The sequence below is a fragment of the Corapipo altera genome, unplaced genomic scaffold, assembly GCF_003945725.1.
Source record: "Corapipo altera isolate COAL_440 unplaced genomic scaffold, ASM394572v1 0, whole genome shotgun sequence".
NCBI lineage: Eukaryota > Metazoa > Chordata > Aves > Passeriformes > Pipridae > Corapipo > Corapipo altera.
Genome location: NW_020884872.1, coordinates 19860546 through 19881177, shown reverse-complemented (window position 1 = coordinate 19881177; position 20632 = coordinate 19860546). Strand labels below are relative to the sequence as shown.

At 40.6% G+C, this 20632-nt stretch overlaps 1 protein-coding gene across 3 annotated transcripts in view; it reads left to right on the top strand.

Moving 5' to 3' along the window:
* Positions 1 to 20632, top strand: part of SHROOM2 (shroom family member 2) — a 123115-nt gene that overhangs the window by 68210 nt on the left and 34273 nt on the right. For 2 of the 3 annotated variants that reach the window (XM_027639177.1, XM_027639187.1), the window contains 3 exons: positions 8648 to 8779; positions 14130 to 16758; positions 18692 to 18795. In XM_027639177.1, coding sequence (XP_027494978.1) covers positions 8648 to 8779; positions 14130 to 16758; positions 18692 to 18795 — 2865 coding nt within the window. The remainder of the gene's footprint in view (positions 1 to 8647; positions 8780 to 14129; positions 16759 to 18691; positions 18796 to 20632) is intronic. The other variant, XM_027639168.1, reaches the window with a different exon arrangement.

Sequence of the window (20632 nt, the reverse complement as noted above, 5' to 3'; positions counted from 1 at the left end):
ATAATTAACGAGCCCCTAACACATATTCAGTGTTTTTCTAGAGGTTTTATCTTGATTATTAAGTGACTGCAGCACTATCTTCTGTCACTGCAGCTTTCCTTTCAACACTGCAGCTGATCCTCAAAAAAGCTTGTCTGACTGCCAGCGTAAAGACACAGGTGGGGAAAGACAGTATAGGAAGGAACCAGCCCACAAATGGAATGTGAGCTTGCCATGTTCTTGGAGAGGGGAAGGTGGGAATAGCCAAGCTCAAACAAATATGGAAAGAGGGCCAAAGGGAGGAAAAGATGCAAAGATAGGGGCAGTGATGGTGCTCCAGTGGGAATCGTGCTGGTCACTTTGTGCAGGGAGGTGGTTGAGCTGAGCAAAAAACTGCCAGTGGAGAATGTGAGAACTTGTTGCAAGAAGCTTCTGTAATTGTTAAGGATTCCTTAATTAAGATACAATACTCTTCAGGTATATTCAATACATATACTTATATTTTCAATACATTTGAACCTGAAAGGATAATAGTTTACTATTTGATAAGTTAGGGGGATTCACAAAGTTGATAAGGAACCCAATTTTCTTTTTTTTTTTCTGCTCCTCAAAATGATTTCAAATCAGTGTCATCAAAATCAAAAACTTCGAAGGGTTGAGCATGCTGGAGTGGTCATAGATTTGTCTTAGGACAACAAGGCCAATAATAACTTTTTTTCCTTTGCCTGCAAAGTTTATTCTTTAATTTCTGTATGTGGGTTTTTGTGTTCCTTGAGACTGCTGACTGTTCTCTCTCTCAGCTTTTCAAGTTCTGCAGTTTGTGTGTCTGTGCATGTTATATGCACAATATTGAATGTCTCCATTTTTTGACTGTGGCTGATCCAGCTGTCTCTGGACAAGGGGATGTATGCAGTGGAGCTCAGCTGTCTGAGATTAGAGAAGAATTTATTCATATACCAGGCTAATTAGTTTTCATCATTGGTTCATCCCATGTGACATACAGTGAAGTATGTCACAGGGGATTTTTCCAAAAGAACATTGACTAAAGTGCAAGGAGATGTGGTTCCGACAAAGAGATGGGCTGCATGCTGATGTCAGTGGAGAGAAGTGGAGTCTTCCAACAAAAACTCTGGTATGACTCAATTATTGCCAGTAGTAATTTGAATTAGTATATGTCAGCCCTTCTGTACTTGTTTTGGAAAACAGTGCACAGTTGGCAACCTAACAGTAATGTTGCTGTTGATTTCTACTGTTAAATGCTTCACCTTTAAATTCACTTTTCCAGGCTTTTAGCTGGCATACTAGGTTTTTTTTAAATCTCATATAAGCCACATTTGATCAGTTACAATGTGAAAGCATTTCCATTTAATCTTCAGCAGATACCAAATATAAAAACCTTGAACAAATTTTCTTCTGAAAGAAAGTTTCATTCAGGCATTTTTTGTATTCATAGAGCGATCCTGAAAGAAAGAAGGAGATGGTGTGTGTTGTTTTTATAAAACTCACCACAGAGCTGCAAAGGTAAAAGGTATTGCCTTAAAGTACTTGTTATGATATATAACATATACCAGTTTTTTGGGTTTATTGCTCACCATGTACAGGCATTTTACACATCTTAAGTTTAATTTGTAAAATCTAAAGTGAGGATGTGATATCTCTACACAGTTAACTTAAAATTTCAAGTCCTGATGTTTCTGCCTCATCCAGGAAGGCCCTGAGTTTTGGCTTTTGAAAGGTGTTTAGGCTGTCACTGTATGTACTGTCCTTCTTTGTAAGGATGTTTAAGGCTCTCCTGGATAGACAGTCTGAATGCTGGCACGGAGTGTACTTTAGAAAAAGCATTTAAATTGCTGGTGTCTAGCCACAGGACAGTAGGAAGTTGGGGCATCTAAGACTGAATCTGAGCGAAAGGACAACCTTACAGAAAGGGAACCAAGTGGCTCAGGCTGTGATGCTCTAAAAAGCAGCAGGGAGGTGAACTGTAAAGTGGACTATGGATCAGGTTTTAGCAGTGCTTTGGTACACTGGAAGACTAAAAAAACAGTAGGTGGAGTGCAAAACCTGGACAGAGAAATTGTGGGAGTATTTTGGATTTAGAAAAGCCTAAAAAGTCACTTTGCATGTATGTATATATCTATGCATATATCTATAGAGGGATATATGTGTGTGTGTGTGCGCGCGCATGTGTGTATATATATATATATAAAACTTCTTTGAATCATCTCTATTGGATATGAGTGACAGACAGTGAAGGTTTACTTCAGAATATATTGTGGGAGTTTTTTTAATTTGGGTGAATCCTTTAATATGCAATTGGTGCATGAAAATTTTCAGGTGGGCTTTCTGTGTTTTTGTTCCTTCTCATATTCTTTTACACATATATACCACCCTCCTTCCTTTATTTTTAAATAAACAAAGAAGAAATAAAGTAGGAGATTAACTGTGTTCAGAAAAAGTATTCAACCTCAAGTTTTGCGTGGTTTGTCCTCTCTTGGTTTGCTGTTACATCCAGAGATATAGACATACCTCTATGTCAGGAGGCAGGACAACATTGAAAATGGCACGGGGAAAGGAGCAGGGAATTGTATTGCCCTTAACCTAAAGCTTTTTTATGGAATTGATAACAACTCTTTAGCCTAAATTAGGATAATTCTTGTATTACTGAGAATGACACAAGAAACTGTTCACATTTCTTACATAGTTTTGCTCCTGGACCTTAGTCTTTTGCCAGATTTCAGATACTTCATTCCTGTATTACCCTGACAGGTAGATCTGGCAGTGGTGACTAACATAGCATGGAGTAATTTGAATTCTATGAATGTAGTTGTCTGAGAGAGAGAACACCTAATGTCTTTATCTGTGTAGGGTGATGACTCCTTTAGTACTCTATACATGACTCTATAGAAAGGAATGTTTTTTGTCTATTTAAAAGGAGGATAAGAAGCAAGAGGGAAGACATTTCGACCAAATGACAATTTTTTCTTCTTTCTAGAGAAATCATGAACTCCCAAGTTAGGCAGCTGGGTGAGATTTTCACAATCTGCAGTGAAAAATACATAGAACAATTTTTGGAAGGCAAAACAGTGACATTGTCAATTTCTTATTATTTGAGGCCCCTGTTGTTAACTGCAGCTTCATGGTGGTTTTCAGCCTCCTTTTTTTTTTCCTGTCAACGATTCCGAAGACTAAAAAAATCCAAATAATGTTTGTAATAAATTGAATAAGTCATTTAGTAGTTTATTCATAGTGGCCTTTTGCATATGCAGTTAATTGCATTGTATGTTGGTCTTCTAGTGTATTTTGTTCCATCGAGCACAAGATTGGTGAACTGCAAAATAAAAAAAAAACACCAGAAAACCCCAAAAAAACCCCCAAAACAAACAAAAAAAATATGTGGATTGGAAGGACCTTTTTTCCCACAGCACATACAGATTTATTGAAAAAAATTGTTAATGAAGTGTTGGTATGTCTGGCCTAGTGTTACTGTAAAGGACGGGAGGTGAGAAAGCTGAGAACTATGAAGCTGTTTGGGATTTATAAGCAGACAAACAAGGGCACCTGTGCTGTCACTACAAATTCTTGGCATTTTCTATATGCGGACTAAAAAACTATATGAGTGGCTTGCTGAGTTCATCCCAAGGACTGAAACCCTCCTCACTGACTTGCTTGGCTGGCATGGGGCCGCACTGTTTGTAACTGGTCATATGTTTCTGTAGGACAAACAAATAGTTTGGTTTATTTGGCTGTGAAACAATCTAAAGGCACCTTGTGAGCTGTACCTCTCAGTATGTGCAGTGCCTGAGAGTGTTTCTTATTTGAGAATGCCAACTGAATTGTGCATTTGTCCTTTAAGCTTGTGCAGGTTTCCATTTTATCTCAGGGCTGCAGCCCTTTACTGCATTTCCTTAGCCTTGCATCCTTGGCATGTCTTGTAGCCAGTTACACGGGGATTGGGACAAATTTCTAGTTATGGACAAGGTTTGAAATGACTGTCACTAGTTTGGACATCCTGCTGCAACTGTGAAAAAGTGAACTTGGGCTACTTTAAAAACAAAGTGCTGGAGAGAGGCTTTGCTACACTGCTGAAAAGTCTTGAGTTGCATTGTGGTGAATGAAGGGAGAATAGTTTTATTTTGATAGCTGTTGTTCAGTGTCAATGCATTGACTGGTTCCCAAATTCTGGTGTTTGCCAAGTATTCTTTGAAACACGTGGACTATACTGTGAAACAGCGGTCTGCAGCTTTCTGTAGAAATTAGTGACTGAAAACTGAATTTGTTTTTTTTAAAGAATCTTTAATATAAATAATTGCTACAAGAGTTTTAACTCAGATAATTAGGGCTGACAGCGTGTAACAGGAAGAGTAGAAAAGAATAGATGCTTCTGCAGACTCAGCTCAATTGTAGACTGAGCTCATTTCTGACTGAAGCCACTGACCGATTTTTCTAAATTAGAAAATTGGGATTTCTTGCCTAAACCCAAGTTTTATTGTGGTGAGACCACACCTTGAGTACTGCATTCAGCTCTGGCATCTCTAGTACAGGAAGACATTGACCTGTTGGAGCAAGTCCAGAGAAGGGCCACCAAGTTGATTAGACAGATAGAGCACCTCTCCTATGAGGAAAGGCTAAGAAAATTGGTGGTTCCAGGGTCACAGGGCAGTGTGCCGCCCTGACGGCCTGAGGAACGCTTAATTAGCACGAGGAGTAATCATAGCAGTGACAGCAGTAAGTGGCAGTTCGGGAGCAGGGGCAGACCCCGAGCGGCGGTGAGGGCCGGGCCCGGGGCCTCCCCTCGCACGGCGCCGCCGGCACGGGGAGCGTGGGGGCTGTGGGGCCGCTCCCGCCGCCTGCCCGGGCAGCGCCGCACGGGATTTGGGATGGGGCACCCCCGGAGGGCAGCGCCGGAAGAGCATTGGGATGCGACACCCTCGGAGGGCAGCGCGTGAAGAGTGAGGGGCTTTGGGCGAAGGCAAAACGGATTTCCTTCTCCCTCCCCGGATGAACTCAGCCATTTTGAAGAATTGTATAGATTTAATGTGAAAAGTGATCATAGGGATCGGTAAATTTGGGGCAGCATAAGGACAAGAAATAACAGAAGATGGCCTTTAAAAAGGAACGACAAGCCAGTTTTTTGATTCAGAACTGCGACACATGGCAGCCCCTGAGGCTGCCCCTGCTTGCAGTGAAAGGTGCAGCCTCAGGCTTGTGTGTGAGCCAGCAGTCAGCCCTTTGCTGATTCAGCAGGGGACTGGAACAAAACGTTAACAGACAAATTACATATTAGGAAGAAATTCTTTACCGTAAGGGCGGTGAGGCACTGCAACAGGTTGCGTGGTTGTGGATGCCTCATCCCTGGGAGTGTTCAAAGCCAGGGTGGATGGGGTTTTGAGAAACCCGACTAATGGAAGGTGCCCCTGCCCGTGGCAGGGGGTTTGGAACTGAGTGATCTTTAAGGTCCCTTCCAACCCAAACCATTGTATGTTTCTATGAAATAAATTCTAGCAATTGCTTTCCACCTGGATGCAGGTCCCTGGAAATGCCTGTCACCTTTTTGCTTTGATTATTCCCAATGCAAAAGCCTGTATGACAGGGTTACAACAGAGGAGCTGTTTGGTAGATAAGAACGAAACAAATTCTGTTGTTGAAGGTGGTGCTGGGGAAATAAATGCCTATGTTGCTGTATCTGCTAGCCTTTTATCTTTTTTCCTTTGTAATGTATCTTCTTCAATACTTATCAACATTTTCCTTCCAGCAGCTTCTGTAAAAGCACTAGTAGAAAGACACTTTCAGTGAAATGCTTTTAATAATGCTTCCATTAATGCCAGAGGTTTTCTGGGTTGTAGGTTCAGATGATCTCATTCTGTCACTCAGAATTAGTACAGAGGTATTACATTAGAATATAAATGCTCAGCTTCCAGTTGCCTGCAAAATATTCCTGTTTTGAATATTTTAATCTTTTCTTTCTAGTCCTTCTACCCATTTTGCTAAGTTTTAGAATCAATATTTGTGCTGCACTTCACTTTTAAGAAAAAAATTGTTTCTTGCAGTGCAGGACATAGTAATTGTAGTTAAATGTTGAGAATCTATCAGAAGCCACTTTTGAGTATGCACAGTAAATTGATTTTTTTTCATGTGAACTTCACAACAAAAGCCGGTGTCCACATGATTCCACCTTCTAGGTATCCCACCAGTATTTTTAGGCTGTTCAGACTATTATGTCAAAAAACCCCCAAACCTCTCAAAAATATCTGTGTGTGCACAAATACAAAACATTAAACAGAACTTGTAAATTTATGTCCACTTGACTTGTCTTATGTCACAACTCAGTCCAGTCTGTTCCTCCCCTTGCTTGGCTGTTCAGGAAAATGAAAGTGGTGGTGGATATTGTGGCACAGAAAATGCCATCTGAAAATGATATTCATGTAGCAAGGAACTATCTTATGAAGATCTTGAGAAGTTCCATGAGGTACAGTACAGACTTTACATGTACATCCCTTCTGTTTCTTCCCAGTGATTGGATTCCTCCTACCATTTGCCAAGCCCAAACTGTTGCAGAAGCCCTCTTCCCAACCCTGTTTTCCTTATGCTCCAAATGCTGCTTATATTGTACTAGTTTTCTAGTCTTGTATTTCCTTGGTAGTGCATCATAATAGATAAACCCTTTTAGCTGAATTGATGCCTAAGATGTCTGTTGAATTTGCTCAATAGGTATTTGTAGTTTGCTGAGTTGGTGTCAGCACCTTAGAAATTAGCAGTGTGAGGGGGAAAGCATTCAATGTTCTGTGCAGCTGAACAGTGGAATGATTCGTTTTCCATACCTGCACACAGGCTCTAGCACACAAGGACCTTCTGGAGCCCATCATCGCATGGCTGAGCATAATCTTTTGCATTTGTTTGCATTAAGGCTATTGGGGCTCCTCTCCTCTTTGAATAACATGTCCTACCAAGAACCAACAACATAGTGATGCTCTGCTTCACTGTTTTCTCTTTTGTCATGCTGTGAAGAGTAGGCTTTTGTTTATGGAAACAATTACTTCTTTTTTTAGTGACAGTGAAATTACAGTTTCCCTGTAGAATTATTATTCTCCTTTTGTAATCCTGCATGCAAAGCTTGGAAAGGCAATTCATCATTAATTTCTTCAGATCTTCATGAATGTACTGTGAAAAGCCATGTACTCAAATTTGACCTGTTTTGAAGATATTGGGTTTACAAGGAGCTTTAGTTTTGGTCTCTAAATCCAGTGGCTGTCTGATAACCCAAATTTATAAAAAGGGGGAATGAGTTAAAAAAAAATAGAACTACCTTTAAAGTTCAAATTGAAAATAGGGAACACCTTCTCAGTGTAGCAAATTACTTCTGTAACTCAGACAAATGACTTAACCTTGAAGTAATAAATTTTGTGAATACATAAGTGCATTAAAAAAAATCTCAAGAACTAAGGTCCTGTAAGCCTTTATTTCAGACTCTGACTTGGAAGGATGGAATTTGTCAAACCTTATACCTCATCTAAATTTTAAATTACACTTCCTCCAGGATGAGCCAAGGAGAAGAGCAGGATGAATTACCTTCAAAGAAGTTCCTGCTTCATTCCCAGGTGACTGAGAGGGTCTAGACAAATGGCCTGTACTTGGCATCTGCTCACTAAAACAGAAGTAGCTGGATTCCACCCAGGAGGCCTACTTAACCCTGGGGGGGAAAAAGGAATGCACTTATTTCATGAGTGCTGAGAGGTGTTTACAAAGAGCAAGTCCTTGGAAGGAAGTGCAAGCTGTTGTTACTAATTCCTGAGTAGAAGGAAGGGGTAGAGGAGTATGGAGCATGGAGCAGTTTTGCAGAACAGTTTTTAAGGTGCAAAGCTCTAACAACTTACTGTTGTACTTCTTAGAAGGCTTCTCTTCAGTTAAGTGACCATGTATGCTTGGAGATGATATCCAAGTAAATGTTTGTGGAACTTACATGATTTGCTGTACTGTTTTTAAGATGTATTCTTTAAAAAACAAATCCAGAAAACCCCAAACCAAACAAAACCCCCCTGCATATCTGGGGTGCGAAACATTTCAAGAGCTGAAGCAGAACTTGGCTGGAGTTAAAATGATTAGTTATATCACTATTACTAACTTGTATGAAACAATGTAGATGGCTTTAATCCTTCCTGTCATTAACTCTTTTCTTCCCAGCTTTTCCCATATACACCTACCTACAGTAAAACCTTACCAAAGCCCTACTGTTGTCAAGTTGTAAACAAGTCCTAAGTTTCAGTATTAGCTTTAACTATTAAAGCTCTGGATATGTGTCAAGTACTTTAAAATTTATTTATCTGTCTCTGTACTTTGTGAAAAACACCCACCCACCCCACCCGTAATAAAAAAAAAATTAAAAGCAAACAAACCAAAAAAAGGGAATAAAAAAAGCTCACCAAAGAAATTACCCAAGCACAGACCTTGGAGCGTATTGGCATTTCAGTGCATCTCAAGCATTTTAAATAAATGGTGATGTCTTTTCAAACTGGCATGCATGCAGAAAGTTTTGCTGTCCTTTACAGTCATTATGCTTCTGTCCTATCTGTGAAATCTTTTACTACCGCGCTGGTTGGTAGATTTTTTGCTGCATATCACCTTATTGAACTGTTTGCATTAGACTAGTACACTCTACCTCTCTTGTTTTCAGGAGAAATGACCTAGCCTGCAGGCCACACTCCTGGCACGCAACCAAATTTACGGAAAGTCAGCCTGAGACAGCCACGTCACACCTTTCCTCGTCTAATGCCTGCGCCGCCTGGCACTCCCGCTATCATGCAAGGTGAGTCTCTGCCTAAAGTAACGCACATTAAGCTCTAACAATGACACAATAGTAATGTTGGTCATGTCGTTGAGTGGGTTTTTTTTAAAACAACAAATGCAGAATTGTTGTATTGTACTTCTTTAGTATTGCCTGTGCTTTTAGTGCTTAAAGGGGGAGTTTGGGAAGTTTGATATATGGATGAGTGGATTTCAGAATCAGTATGTGATACGTGCATATGATTGAAAGGTAAGAAATTATCTTTAAGGGCAATTAAAACGTTCTGTGTCTTGTTCTGCATTTCCTTTCAGTGCCTACTGGTAAAATCCTAAGGCAAAGAAACTACCAAAAATTAACATTCATAAAGTGAAAGAGGAAAGGGAGAAGAAAGTGAAAAATATTGTTTCAGACAATTAAAAGGGCTTTTTCTAAAGGGACAGTGTGGAATCTTTTATTGTTGGACTTTAAGATATTATGATTTTATTAGTTAAACTGTCTTTCTGTAATCTGATCTTCCCTACACCTGTGATCTTGCTTGTGTAGTCAGGTAATAAGACCAATGATTTTCAGTCCCTGTTTAAAGCACCTTAATATTTGTTTGGTCTCATTCAACACTAAGGGAGAAAGGCTAGCACCCATGCAGTTTGAGCTGTGAAAATGTAAACCTTTAGGTCATGGCTGTTTGTTCCTGGTTACAGGTTCTTGTTTATTTCCTGGTCATAGATGACATTCTTTAGCATTTCACAAGGATTTTTTTGGTTGTTGGTTGTTTGTGTGTGTGGGGGGGTGTTGTGGGTTTTTTATTTGGTTGGTTTTTTGTTGGGGTTTTTTTTGTTACTTTTTCCTTCTCAGTTCCCATTGGGACATAGTTACATCGAGCATTAAAGAAAATGAGTCTGGTTTACAGTCCCAGTTTGGGAAGTAGACTTCTGTTTTCTATGTTGACTGCTGTACATTCTCCATCATTACTTCTTGATATTAATTTATTGTGGTGGTCAAAGTAAAAGAACATTATTTACATTTTTGCAGTTGTTTTTACATTGTTTTCTTTGGAAGCTTCTTACTGTTTTTAAAATCACTTACTGTCTGCCCCTGGGAAAAGTATCAACATTAACATTAGGCAGAAATGTTTTTAAATGTTTTTTGTAATACTTTATTAGCAGAAGTTTTAGCAAATCCTTGATTATAGTTGCTGCTGGCTTACACTGATTTTAAGTTTGTATTTAAATATCATGTCGATGGGTTGATTTAGATTTATAGATTTGAAGACAGTAGAAGTCCTTGTACATAGAAACAAAATTCAGAAACTTCTAAAAACTTCCATTGTGTTCCTCATTGCAGTGCTATAGCTATAACTACTATTAATGAGTCTTCTAACTGAGCTGTAAATCAGTATATTCTTCCTGCTCTTCCTGGTGGTTGTCCTTGTGAAAGTAAAATACTACAAGACACGTGTCTCAAGGTGTGATTTGATAGGAGTCGGGTGTGCCCCAGTACTTGGAAAAGAAAAGAAATATTGGTTCAAGGCCAGTTTGAAATAAGGTTTGGTCAGGAAATTGTGTGTGTAAAGGAAGAGAGGGGGGTAGGAATAGAGAAATCCTCTCCCTTCACATATCAGAAGTAGCAGCAACTGCTGGTAGATACGAACATTAATAAAAAGGGCAAATTCTTTCTCATTTTTTCTCAGATGCTGACCAAAGATTTAGTGGCTTTAGCACAGTGTAATAGCAGGGTTCCCAGGTCACTGCTACCCTGAACCCCTTGGCTGCCTGTGCTGCCCACTTGAAAGGTGATGTATTTGGGAGATTTGTCAGCCCTGGTGTCTGTTGTCCAAGACAGTTTCAGTGGCAGAGCTGGTTTCAGACTGCGGCTGCTTGAGGGGGGCCCAGCATTCCTGGAGTGGCAGCCCAAAGAATTGGGTATTTTGAGGATCAGACTTGCAGAGGCGGGGTGGTTTGGGCTTGCTGATCTGCATAAAGAGGTGAGCAGCGTGGATTCCCCACTTTCAAAGTACAATTCACAAAACAGAGAAGCACAGAGCTGATCCGGAGGCACAGCAATCAGTAGCTGAAAGCATCAGTATGCAAGGAGATAATGGAAATAGCCTGAGGAGGGAATATTTCTAGCCCAAGCATCCCATGCCTGGGCTGTTTCTGGAATTTGATGTCCTTCCTTGAGCTAAGCATCTGAGACTGGTATTCACAGCCTAAAATCTCCTCCGAATGTACCTGCCTGCATTTTCTCCAGGAGTGTGAAAATTCACTAAATCACTTGTAAAACATGGAGAGTTCATTTAGGGGGAGAGATACTTTCACTCTCTTCCAAGCAGGATATACCTGGATTTTCTGTGTTGGTGGAGTGGGGCACACACAGCTGGCCAAAACAGCCCCCTGAAGTTTGTCCTCACTTTCTAGGTAGGTGCAAGATTTAAGTAGGTAATTTGATTTGGTTTGGGTTTGGGGGTTTTTTGTTGTTGATTGGTTGGTTTTGGTGGTTTGGATTTTTTTGGCAGCCTGGTGAATTTGAACCTTGGAGAAGGTGTGTGAAGTTAGAGGAAGACAGACAAAACAGAGGAGCCTGTATATAGGAGAGAGGGTAGTTCTGGAGCCCAGCCCTCCACATCCAGCATTATATGTGGGGAGTTTTTATCATGTGACTTTAATTCAAAAACTGTAGCTATCTTGGGAGCACTAGGCTAGGTCTAGGTGCCTCTCATGCAAGGCTAGAGAGATAAAACTTATAACGCTTTTGGTGTCTTCATTTCCCTCTGTGAGTCTTTTGTCTTTTTCACAGAGGTCATACCTTAATGACAGGGACACAGACTAAACTAAGACTAAACAGGCCCATCCTAAACTAAGGCCAAGTGCATTTTCCTGGAAGGTGTGTCTGTGAACTCTCTTTAAGTTGTTGAAAGTTTTAACCCTGCATTTTCTTCCAGTAGGATATACTATAATAGAGGACCCTACAGGCTTTGGTTTTTTCGGTGCCCTTGGCTGTGCAGTTGCAGCCAACAACCTATTTTACTTCGTTCTTACCTTACTGGTGTGGCTGTGAGGCAAGTATGCTTTGAGAAGGTTTTGGGGCAGTTGGGGTCAGGTACATCTGATTTGTAATCCCATGCAAGTTGAATGTGGTCTGATTTACTGAGATGTTGTTATTGCTGTAAGGACCCAGAAGCAGAAACTCATGCCCCGGGTTGGGAGGGGTGCTTATTGGCCAAAGTGGCCAAGGATGGTGTTTGTAGATTATTTCTGGATTTCACTTGGCAAACTTCGACCAGCAGTGTGAATCCTCAATGCTCTTGTGAATCCACTCTAAAAAAGCTGTTGAGAGAAGGGTATCCTGGAATGCCAGGCTCAGGCAGAAAATTGGCTTTTTGACTTCCATGTCAGGGTTCATAGGATTGCCCTGCAGTAGGCCATGCTTTGCAGTAACACGCCATCAGAAATCTGCCTGTCCTTCCTTTAAAGTATTTGTTGCATCTGCTGGATTTCCATTAGGCATTTTCTAGCAGGACTTTGACCTATTATGCTGATGATCTCTGCTGCACATGTGATACCAGCAGATTTACATAAGACCTCTAATTTGTAAATTGAGTCTTTCCTGCACAAGTGTTATCTTTGTTTTAATCAATGCCAAGTATCTGGTGGTATTTTATGATCCTAAGGGTCTTTTTCAACCTTAACAGTTCTATAATTTCCTTAGTGCTGAAGAGGGTGGGAAAATACCAACAATTCTTAGTAATATCTGGCGTGCATTATTTATTGGCAAAGGAAATCCTAGTAATGACCAAGATACTTTTTGCATGAAACACTGTATCAACCTAAGATGACATTTAAGACCTTTTTAGGGATTCAGCTAGATGTTTTAAATGCTGAAAATAAATTAATGAAAAAACAAAAAAAAACACAAGAGGAGGCCAATGCTAGCGTATTTTGTTAATAAAATGCTTTTAGAATATAAACATAAAGTATATCTTCTCTTATTTCATATACATTGGGTTTGACCACATTATATTAAAAAAAATTTTAAAGTCTGTAGTAATAGAGGGGGAAAGCAATTCTCCTGTTAGTACTGAATTCCAAAGAACTGTTGAGTTGACCTTTGCAATATTTTTGACAGAAGAAAATATCTATATAACTCTTTGTATTTTTTATGTGGACTAATCTAATTTCATTGCTAGCTTTCACAGGCCTCTTTACTGCACAGAATTTGATAGATGCTTCATGTAATTATAGCTGTAGGGAAGTAGAATAATTCTGGGAATTTCGACCAAGGGGCTTTGCATGCAAGGGCAAGAATTTGAATTTGGTACATAAAAGCAGGAGGAGCTGCCACTGAAGTTCAAACAGGGAGCTGTGATGAGAATAATTGGGAGGACAGTTGTCTCAGCATCAATGTGTTGGGTTGATGGGAGATGGATGCTGTGAGAGAGAAAAGAAATGAAAGAAAATGAGAGAGAGAAAACTCATTGGGTAGAAAAGTATGAGGAGCAGCAAGATTTTAGAATAGTGTCCTTGGTAAAAGACCCAGAGAAAGTACGGTGTCAAAGATGATGTTTCTATAGATGAAAGAGTGGCAGGGAGAAACTGGTGGCAGGAAGGGTTCTTGAAGGAAGGTCAGAAGTGTAAGGTTGGCCATGCAGAGCTTATGTTGCTCTAGCATCTTCTCCAGAAGTTTTCCTGTCAATGTTGTGGAACTGGGTAGAATTGAATGATGTTGTGAGGGCATCCACCTGAGACTGGTTTGAAACCACACTGATAAGGTGCATGTGCAGGCTCACAACTGGAGTGGTGGTGGTTGAGACAAATGTATCTAGAGAACCTCCACTTAAAAGTTAGACTATCAAATGAACAGGCAGATTTGGATTTAACTTTATGGGAATAACTTTGTAACAAGGGAATAACTTTATGGGCTGAAGACATTTAGAGTGACATTTACAGAGATGAAGATGGAAGTATGTCAATAGCTAAGAAGAATCGGGGTGCCTGGAAAATAAGCTGGTGCTTGTCCTGGGAAAGAGGGAGCTAATGGAGCTCAAACTATACTTTTCTAAAAGCAAAGTCAGCAAAATCAACATGTTGCAGAGGGAGAGGGAAACCTTCAAGAAGATAAATGCATATTACTTACTAGTGAACTTACATAGAGAAGTTGAGTTAGTTACTAAGGTTTCAAGCTTTGAATCAGTGACAGAGTATAAAGTTGAAGCCCTGACTTTTTGTTCAAACTTTCAGTTTTATTAGATTGCTTGTCCTTAACTCCTGTGCAGATGGATCTTAACCAATGTTATTAAAATAGGTGGCTATATATTTAAGTTGTGACATTTTTTGACTGGTTTATTTATTTTGATGCTTTTTTTCATTTCCTACAGTAGTTGTTCTTCTCATGACCTGTCAAACTCGTGGGATCAGTCAAGTCTATATCGCACTTCTGACCAATTCAGCTCTTTGGGAAGTATGGACAGCTGGGACCACACTCCACAAGTAGCCCAGTATGGAAGACTTTCTTCTGCAAGGTCTAATAGTAGCATTGATCATCTAGGGAGCCAGAGTAAGCGGGATTCAGCCTATGGGTCTTTCTCCACGAGTTCTAGCACCCCTGATCACACTCTGTCCAATGCAGACACTTCTTCGACAGAGAACATGCTATACAAAGTGGGCCATTGGGAGACTGCTAAGCATGGAAGCAAGTCTGGCCAGTGTTTGAATGACAGCAGTGGAATAGAGGACAAACCTGGGTATTTGCCAACTCCCATTCAATATGAGAACAACAAAAGTCCTAGAATAGAGGAACACCCAGATAGCAAGCTCACTAGCTCTGGAAGATCCAGTTTTGGACCTGTCTGGTATGTTCCTGATAAGAAGAAGTCTTCATCTCCTCCCCCCCCACCCCCACCTCTTCGTAGTGACAGCTTTGCTGCTATCAAAGGCCATGAGAAAGCCCATGGCCCTGTGTACTCAGAGGGTGCCAGCACGCAGCACTTTACAGCCCTGAACCAATCTCAGCCCAGGAACGACTGGAGCTTGGAAACTGCGGAACAGCAGCGGCGGCTCTCCAGAGCATGTGACAGGAGGATCAGCAGCTCAAATTATAAATCCGATCTCAGTTCAGAACATGCTTTTTCTTCAACTGGTGAAAGGTACAGTAGTAATGCAGGACCTGTGAACAGACTGCAGTCATCCTTGTCCAGTACCGACGTTCGGTTTGCACAACCTGCTTACACTTACCACCACCAGCACCAGTACAGCGATGAAAGCACTTTTTATCACAGTGCAAGAATCTTAGCTGCACCTAAAGATCAGCAACATTATCTGTCCTACAGTGGCATTCAAGAGTTATCTACAGATCATTTTCATGACTACAGTCCAAACCAAGCCAGCCTGCTCAACACTGCCTCTTTGAACAGTGCTGCTGAACAGAAGGTGGACAACACTGGACAGAGTCGATATTATTGTGTGACAGCAAAGCATCCTGCTCAGGGAAGCTCAAAGCCACTACAACTCAAGGATGACAGCTGGAAACCTGCGGTGGGAACTGATGTATCGCTTGGAGCTCATGAAAATCCTGCAGTTATCACAATGGCCCAAACCCCAAAATACTATCTACCTCAACAGTCTATTGAATCTTCACTGAAAAGGTATGAGAACAGTAGTCATTACCCAATGGACAGAGAGCGGGATGTAATAGAAGAAGCTAAAAAACCCAATCATACTGAAAAGTCTGGACAAAAGAAAAACTGTGAGAGCAGCTTTGAGGAAAGTGAAACTAGGCATGGTCAGCAGGAGTATGTAAAGAGTTGTGTCCTTACCACTGAAAACAAATCTGCTCAGAAAGACTTTAGGTGGGGTAAAGATGAGAGTAGCAAGATTTCTCCTCAGAAGACCCCAATGTTGCACTCTTTAGCTCAGGAAGGGAAAAAGCAGTCTGACAACAACCCAGAAGTGGTAACAGAACGACAGGCCCCATTCGACACTCACTTGTCTAAACAGGCACGAAGGAGTGATCGTTTTGCAACAACCCTGAGAAATGAGATCCAAATGAGAAGAGCAAAGCTGCAGAAAAGTAGAAGTACTGCTACATTAGTAGGGTCATCTGAAGCGGAGGAGTGCAATGAGACCTGGAAAGCAGATTCAGCAGGGAATGTCACCACCTCCCCAGACGCAAACTTTACCAGCACCTACAAAGATCACCTCAAGGAAGCTCAGGCCAGGGTTCTGAGGGCGACATCCTTCAAACGTCGGGACTTGGAGCCCAGCCCTGCTGAATATCTCCCCCGGTCACCTGAGCGGAAAACTGGTAGTCACAACTCTTCATTATTGGCTTTGGTTTCTGAAGATGTGTCTGGATTCTTTGAGGCTACACAAGCTAAACCGAACCCTTCAGGGAGTGGCACTCATCATGTTTCTCGCATTGGAGCCAGGAAGAGGTTCACAACAGAGCAAAAGTTGAAGTCTTACTCTGAACCAGAGAAGATGAATGAGGTGGGGATGTCAGAGGATGAGTACCATGCTCATTGTCGTCCAGATATACCAGAAGAAGCCCTGGGCTCATTTGCAGACAGGTGGAAATTTTTTGAAGAAACAAGTAAACCTGCATTTAGAAAATCATCACAGAAACTAGTTCCCCATGGTCTAGCAGAGGGACAGCCTGAGAGGAAAACTCGTGGTGGACAAGAGGGAGAGGAGTTGTGGTATGAGAGAAGGGGTCGGGTGGCCTCTGCTGGACTTGAAACTGCTCATGCTTCAAAAGATAGTATTCACCACAGCAGCAGCAATAAGGCTGCTGATAGGATTGTAAAATCTGCACAGCCACAGCGCCTGGGAACCTTTGCAGAGTATGAGGCATCATGGAAGGAGCAGCGGAAGCCAATAGAACCAAGGAACTCAGGAAGGTACCATTCAGCTGATAACATCCTTGATGCAGGCCATGAACAACATGGAAAATCCCAATACACCCATGAGAGGTCTAGATCATCCCCTTCCACTGATTTCTACAAACAGGTACAAGTGTCTTTTGCATTATCCTTTAAATTGCCTAAGGCAGTGGGGGACAGGAGAGGAGTAGAGGGGGGAAGAGAATTTTTATGAAAATTGCCAGTTTAGGAATACAATGTAATACGGGGTTTGCCTTTGGTCAGTAAAGGAATAAATTTTATGGGTAGCTCTCCTAAGTAAAATGAGGAATATCAAATATTTTACTGCACAAGAGCAATTGGATCAAGTAATTTCTTGTATATTATAGCCAGAAGGAAGAAAACAATGTGGTTGATTGAATAATATCCTTTTTTTTACAGTAGAGATGTAGGAGGATCAAAGCAATCTTCACCCATAGTTATTTTTTCGTTGGTGTAGCTGACTTCCCCATTTTAAGGTTTTCAGTTCTCTGAAACTATGAAGAAAAATGTTGCGAAGGGAAATAGTATCTACTTTTGTCCAATTTTGTTAATGGTCTAATAGTTTCCATGGATTTATTCTTCTAAATTTGCTTGCTGCAAAAGCTACATAGGATAAAACGGCTGTCTAATAAAGTTTAGAGATTATAAATATGCCTGTTAATTGTAAAGCTACACTACAGCAACAAATGAAACTGCTTAGTGTTTTGTTTTATGTCAGTTTGCTTGATTTAAGATGTATACATTTATTCCTTAGAGAGTTGTCAAATGTCTGTTCAACTTGCAAGTTAATATTAAGTTAATTTTTAACTGAGCAGACCAGGGAATGGTTGGCAGGTGGCACTGCAAGTAAACAGAGAAACAAAGTTTCTTTAGTTCTCTGTTAAAAGATGTTGTTCAAGCTGCTACAAGATTGTCTGATACCTGTAAGGAGTCAGAGTGTGTTCGACTTGTGTTGAACTTTGCTTTATGCAAGAAAATACTAGAAGCAATGCAGTTGTGTATATTATTTTTTCCTCATTTTTTCCCCTTGCTAAAAACATCGCATACATACACACATCACCTGTGTGTGTGTGTATGCCTGTAGATATGGAGTAGAACGAGGATACCTCAAGAAGAAACAAAAATGTTGATCTCTAAAAGTTGTGAACTGTCTTTCTGTAAGTTTTTTATGTCTTTAAGTTTTGCAAAAGTTATTTTTGAACTCTATGTGCAGACTTAATTATGCAGATAATTTATTAGGGTAGAGACTCCAACCACTGAAAATATTCACCTGGAAGTTATTTTGAAAATTAAATTATTAAATAATTGCCTACCCAGCAGAAAAATCATATCATCTATTCCTTGTATGCATTTCTGGTTTATTAGTCAGTGCCTTTAAGTTCAGTATAGGCCTCCTGGGGCAAAAAGCAGACACCTGTTTAGGCACCTGGAAAATATGGTGGTAATTGCATTGAAGGTACTTACAACAGACTGAAGTAAATAAAGATGTTGTTTTGCATATATGATTCAGATTATTCCATTGCTAATGCGCAGTTAAATTTCCTGTAGGTTCAGTGTTTGTAATGCAAAGCTATGCTTTGGGTGGGGTTGTTTGAAGATAGTGAGATAATAACATTCTGGAACAGCAATGTTGTGTGTTTTACTGAGAAACTAAAGTACACGCACGGGGATCCAAAAGCTGGTGCGTACTTGCATCTTCTAAAATGTGAGCGGCTCTTCTGTAACTTCTTTCCCTCTTTTTTTTTTTATTTTTTTGTCTTTGCCAAATGGAAGTTGCAAAAATTTATATAAATGTTCAGCTCTTCTGTAGATCAGCAGAGCAGTAACCTGAGCACAGCCAGGTTGGGAGTGCTGTGCAAGAGGTCACAGAGCATACTGAACTGCTTAAAACCAAACAAGCTTCAAACATGCTATGCTGTTGACTTCATGTATATTCAAACAGAGCAAACCCACAAATAAGAGGTTCCATAATCATAGATTTTTCAAGAGTCTGAAACACGATGACTTGCTCTCTTACTTGTACTATAAACCACTTCTAGGAAGTTTCAGTTGAACTAAGGAGGCAAGCAGAGGATTTAAAGGAAGATGGGGAGTGTATTTTCTCTAAAGTCAACAAACTGGATGAAAGGAACTGCACTGTAAGGTGAGTATTTCTTAATTTCTGTCTTTAAAAGATGTATTTTTGACAGCTCTGATCTGATCTTTTCCTGGCCCAAACTGGAAGTTTTGCTGTGATGATTTCAGAGTTTCTGCAATGCCTTTTCCCCTTGTTTCACTCCTTCTCCCCACATACTTCAATGTGCATGACAGAATTAATATTGGGACCAAACTTCTGGGGACTGTAGTGTGAGCTCGAAGAAACTGTCGAGTGCTGAGCATATTGCTCTTTGTTCAGAGGTAGATGATTCTTATTTGTGTGCATGAAAGAATAGTTACAGGTTTTGTGGGGAATGGCTTGAGGTTTCCTAAAAGAATTTTCCTGTATTATCCTTGGCAAAGACAGCATGGTACTGTAACACAGTAGTGCTGTAAGCTGGACTTTTCTTGTGCCTTTACAAAATACAGTACATGAATAGAAGCCACTAAAATTTGTTTTCCCATTTGATCGGCTCCAATTTTCTCTGTTGCTTTGTGTTTAATTAAAACTGTACAGTGTTTTCAGACCCTTTTCAAATGTAGGAGCTGTATGTACAATGTAGTTAAAATCCTTTGAATGACTACCATGTAGGGGGTTGCCCCCCTCCTGGCCCTTTGTGGTGTAAGCAGTGATTTCAGCAATTGCTGATACTGCGGCTGCTGAAGTGGCTGTGGCAGCTGAGCTGAGGTTGTGCACACACTGCTGTCACCAGCTCTGACAGCTCCGAGTTTTGTAACAGAAAGAACACAAGTATAGGCAAAAGAACTTCTGTGGGCTTTCCTTGGTTCTGGAAGTGGCATTAATCTCCCAAGGGGAGAGGAAATTATGAACTGTAGTAAACACAAACTGTAATCGTGACTGTAAAATCTTGTAAAAAAATTAGTATTATTTGTGGGTTTATATGATTGAATTTTGTGTTGCTTGTGGCTCAGATGAAGAGACCATCTGCTAGTTTTTCTAATTTTTTTGTAGCCCTTTGTACTTACCGTAGTGATTTCAAAATGAATAGCCCAGGAGGGTGTGAACGTGTGCGCACGCGTGTGGAGGGTGATGGGCTGGAGGGAGGGGGAGGTGGCAGCACAACGAGCCGGGAGCAGACAAGCTGCTGTAGGCAGGCAGCATCTCTTGACAAGTAAAATTATTTCCCTCCACCGGTGCTGAAACCGAGTCACAAAAGCATGCGAATAATACTCCTACGCCAGCATTTTAGCAGTGTTTGTGCAGCACAGTTTTTGCTTTATGATCACAGAATCCATGAAAATCACATGACTGGGCACCAGGTGCAACAACTTTTTTTTTTAAAATTGTATTTTGACATACAGTTTCAGATGTAGTATTTGGCCATTTTACTGCAGTAGAGGAGGTTTTGTAAAATGGTCTCTCTCACAGTCTTTCCCTCAACACTGATATGCAGAGGGTTGATATGCCTTCTGTCTTCAAAAAGCCAACAAAATAGAATCCCTCATTTGGGCGTTTAATTCCCGTGTTGTGAACTACCACCGTGTGATGATAAATGGCTGCCCTATAGGAAAGAATATACATTTCCATGTGTTCCTTTTTTAACAAGGCATTCTTGTGCTCAGAAGGAACCAGACTCAGGATGACGTGAATTGATTTTATGATTTTTGAGCTGCCCTAAAGGCATTTGGTTTTCTATTTTTAGAAGCTAGCAATCTACAAATGGCTAGAAAATCTATCTAATTCATGGTATGTTCTAGAACTTGAATAGTAACCAAGCCTAAGGTCTTCTCTGTAGTCATATTTAATATTTTCCTTTAAAGTCTGGGTTTGGAATAAATTGCTGGCAGCTGTTATTTTGTGCTACTGAGGCCTGTGTGCTATG